This window comes from Salvelinus namaycush, unplaced genomic scaffold, assembly GCF_016432855.1.
Source record: "Salvelinus namaycush isolate Seneca unplaced genomic scaffold, SaNama_1.0 Scaffold1207, whole genome shotgun sequence".
NCBI lineage: Eukaryota > Metazoa > Chordata > Actinopteri > Salmoniformes > Salmonidae > Salvelinus > Salvelinus namaycush.
In genome coordinates, this window is record NW_024057906.1 from 284 (window position 1) to 2,500 (window position 2,217).

At 47.5% G+C, this 2,217-nt stretch overlaps 1 protein-coding gene across 1 annotated transcript in view; it reads left to right on the forward strand.

The window, feature by feature from the left end:
* Window positions 1-422: 422 nt before the first annotated feature.
* Window positions 423-2,217, forward strand: part of LOC120036098 (nuclear receptor subfamily 4 group A member 2-like) — a gene marked incomplete at its 5' end in the record, with an annotated part of 9,466 nt that continues 7,671 nt past the window's right edge. Inside the window, one exon of the mRNA XM_038982572.1 lies at window positions 423-645. Within this exon, the coding sequence (XP_038838500.1) occupies window positions 423-645 (223 nt within the window). The remainder of the gene's footprint in view (window positions 646-2,217) is intronic.

A 2,217-nucleotide genomic window follows, 5' to 3' on the forward strand; every position in this document is an offset into this window, starting at 1 on the left:
GCCCACTAGAGCTGACCCGCCAGCTTCACAAACAATCTGAATCACGCGGCTCCGCGGCCGCTGTCCCCTGTCTCGCGGGACCCGCCCTCGGCACGCCACGTGCTCATGCCTATTGTCATCCCCCTCGCGCTAATAAAATTGTCCCTCCTGCAGGCGAGGCATGTCGGGAAATTAATTTTATCTAATTATCCTGATGTCACCGCCGTCTTTCAGCACGTAATTAAAATGTGACCTGCGAGCTTCCTCCTCTATTCTCCACCGGAGAAAAAAACACAAACTGAATTAAATAAATCAAGTGTTTGGTGGCTGATTGTGTCCCTTCTTCCTGTCCCGTGGTGGTTGATCCACACACACACACACACACACACACACCACACACACACACACACCACACACACACACACACACACACACACACACACACACACACACACACACACACACACACACACACATTCTTTCTCCCTCTCTCTCTCTCACACACACTCACTTGTTCTGTGTATGTGTCCCCACAGCGTACGGTGCAGAAGAATGCCAAGTATGTGTGCCTGGCCAGTAAGAACTGTCCGGTGGACAAACGGAGACGTAACCGCTGCCAGTACTGCCGCTTCCAGAAGTGCCTCAGTGTCGGCATGGTGAAGGAGGGTAGGAACACACTCACACACGAACTCTCGTGCACGATCACAATCAGTCCCGTTAGCTAATTTTCCTATAGAACACATCTTATAATAAGGTAAATCTGACCCCTGGTCTCCATGGTGATGGTGTGTATCTCTAATGATGGTGTGATTGGCCGGTAATGGTCTGGCCTATACAGTGGTCACACAGGTGCACACGCCCAATGCACACATTTTGCTTTGGTAAGACAAGGACTTAAGTTGTGAAAATCAGACAGACTGGCATCTCCTACTGATTCTAGGACCCACACAAGCCGTGGGTCCCTCAGGAGTCCTGATTTAATGTCACCCTCTAACTCGTACACAGTAACTCTCACACAGTAACTCTCACACAGTAACTCTTCCACAGTAACTCTTCCACAGTAACTCTTCCACAGTAACTCTCATACGGTAACTCTCACACGGTAACTCTCACACGGTAACTCTCCCACGGTAACTCTCCCACGGTAACTCTCACACGGTAACTCTCCCACAGTAACTCTCCCACGGTAACTCTTCCACGGTAACTCTCACACGGTAACTCTCCCACGGTAACTCTCACACAGTAACTCTCCCACGGTAACTCTCCCACGGTAACTCTCCCACGGTAACTCTCCCACGGTAACTCTCCCACGGTAACTCTCACACGGTAACTCTCCCACTGTAACTCTCCCACGGTAACTCTCCCACGGTAACTCTCCCACTGTAACTCTCCCACGGTAACTCTCACACAGTAACTCTCCCACAGTAACTCTCACACCATAAATCTCACACAGTAACTCTCATACGGTAACTCTCCCACGGTAACTCTCCTACGGTTACTCTCCCACGGTAACTCTCACACAATAACTCTCACACAGTAACTCTCACACAGTAACTCTCACACAGTAACTCTCACACAGTAACTCTCACACAGTTACTCTCACACAGTAACTCTCACACAATAACTCTCACACAGTAACTCTCACACAGTAACTCTCACACAGTAACTCTCACACAGTAACTTTCACACAATAACTCTCACACAGTAACTCTCACACAGTAACTCTCACACAGTTACTCTCACACAGTAACTCTCACACAATAACTCTCACACAGTAACTCTCACACAGTAACTCTCACACAGTAACCCTCACACAATAACTCTCACACAGTAACTCTCACACAGTAACTCTCACACAGTAACTCTCACACAGTAACTCTCACACAGTAACTCTCACACAGTAACTCTCACACAATAACTCTCACACAGTAACTCTCACACAGTAACTCTCACACAGTAACTCTCACACAATAACTCTCACACAGTAACTCTCACACAGTAACTCTCACACAGTAACTCTCACACAATAACTCTCACACAGTAACTCTCACACAGTAACTCTCACACAGTAACTCTCACACAGTAACTCTCACACAGTAACTCTCACACAATAACTCTCACACAATAACTCTCACACAGTAACTCTCACACAGTAACTCTCACACAGTAACTTTCACACGGTAACTCTCACACGGTAACTCTCACACAGTAACTCTGACACAGTAACTCTCACACAGC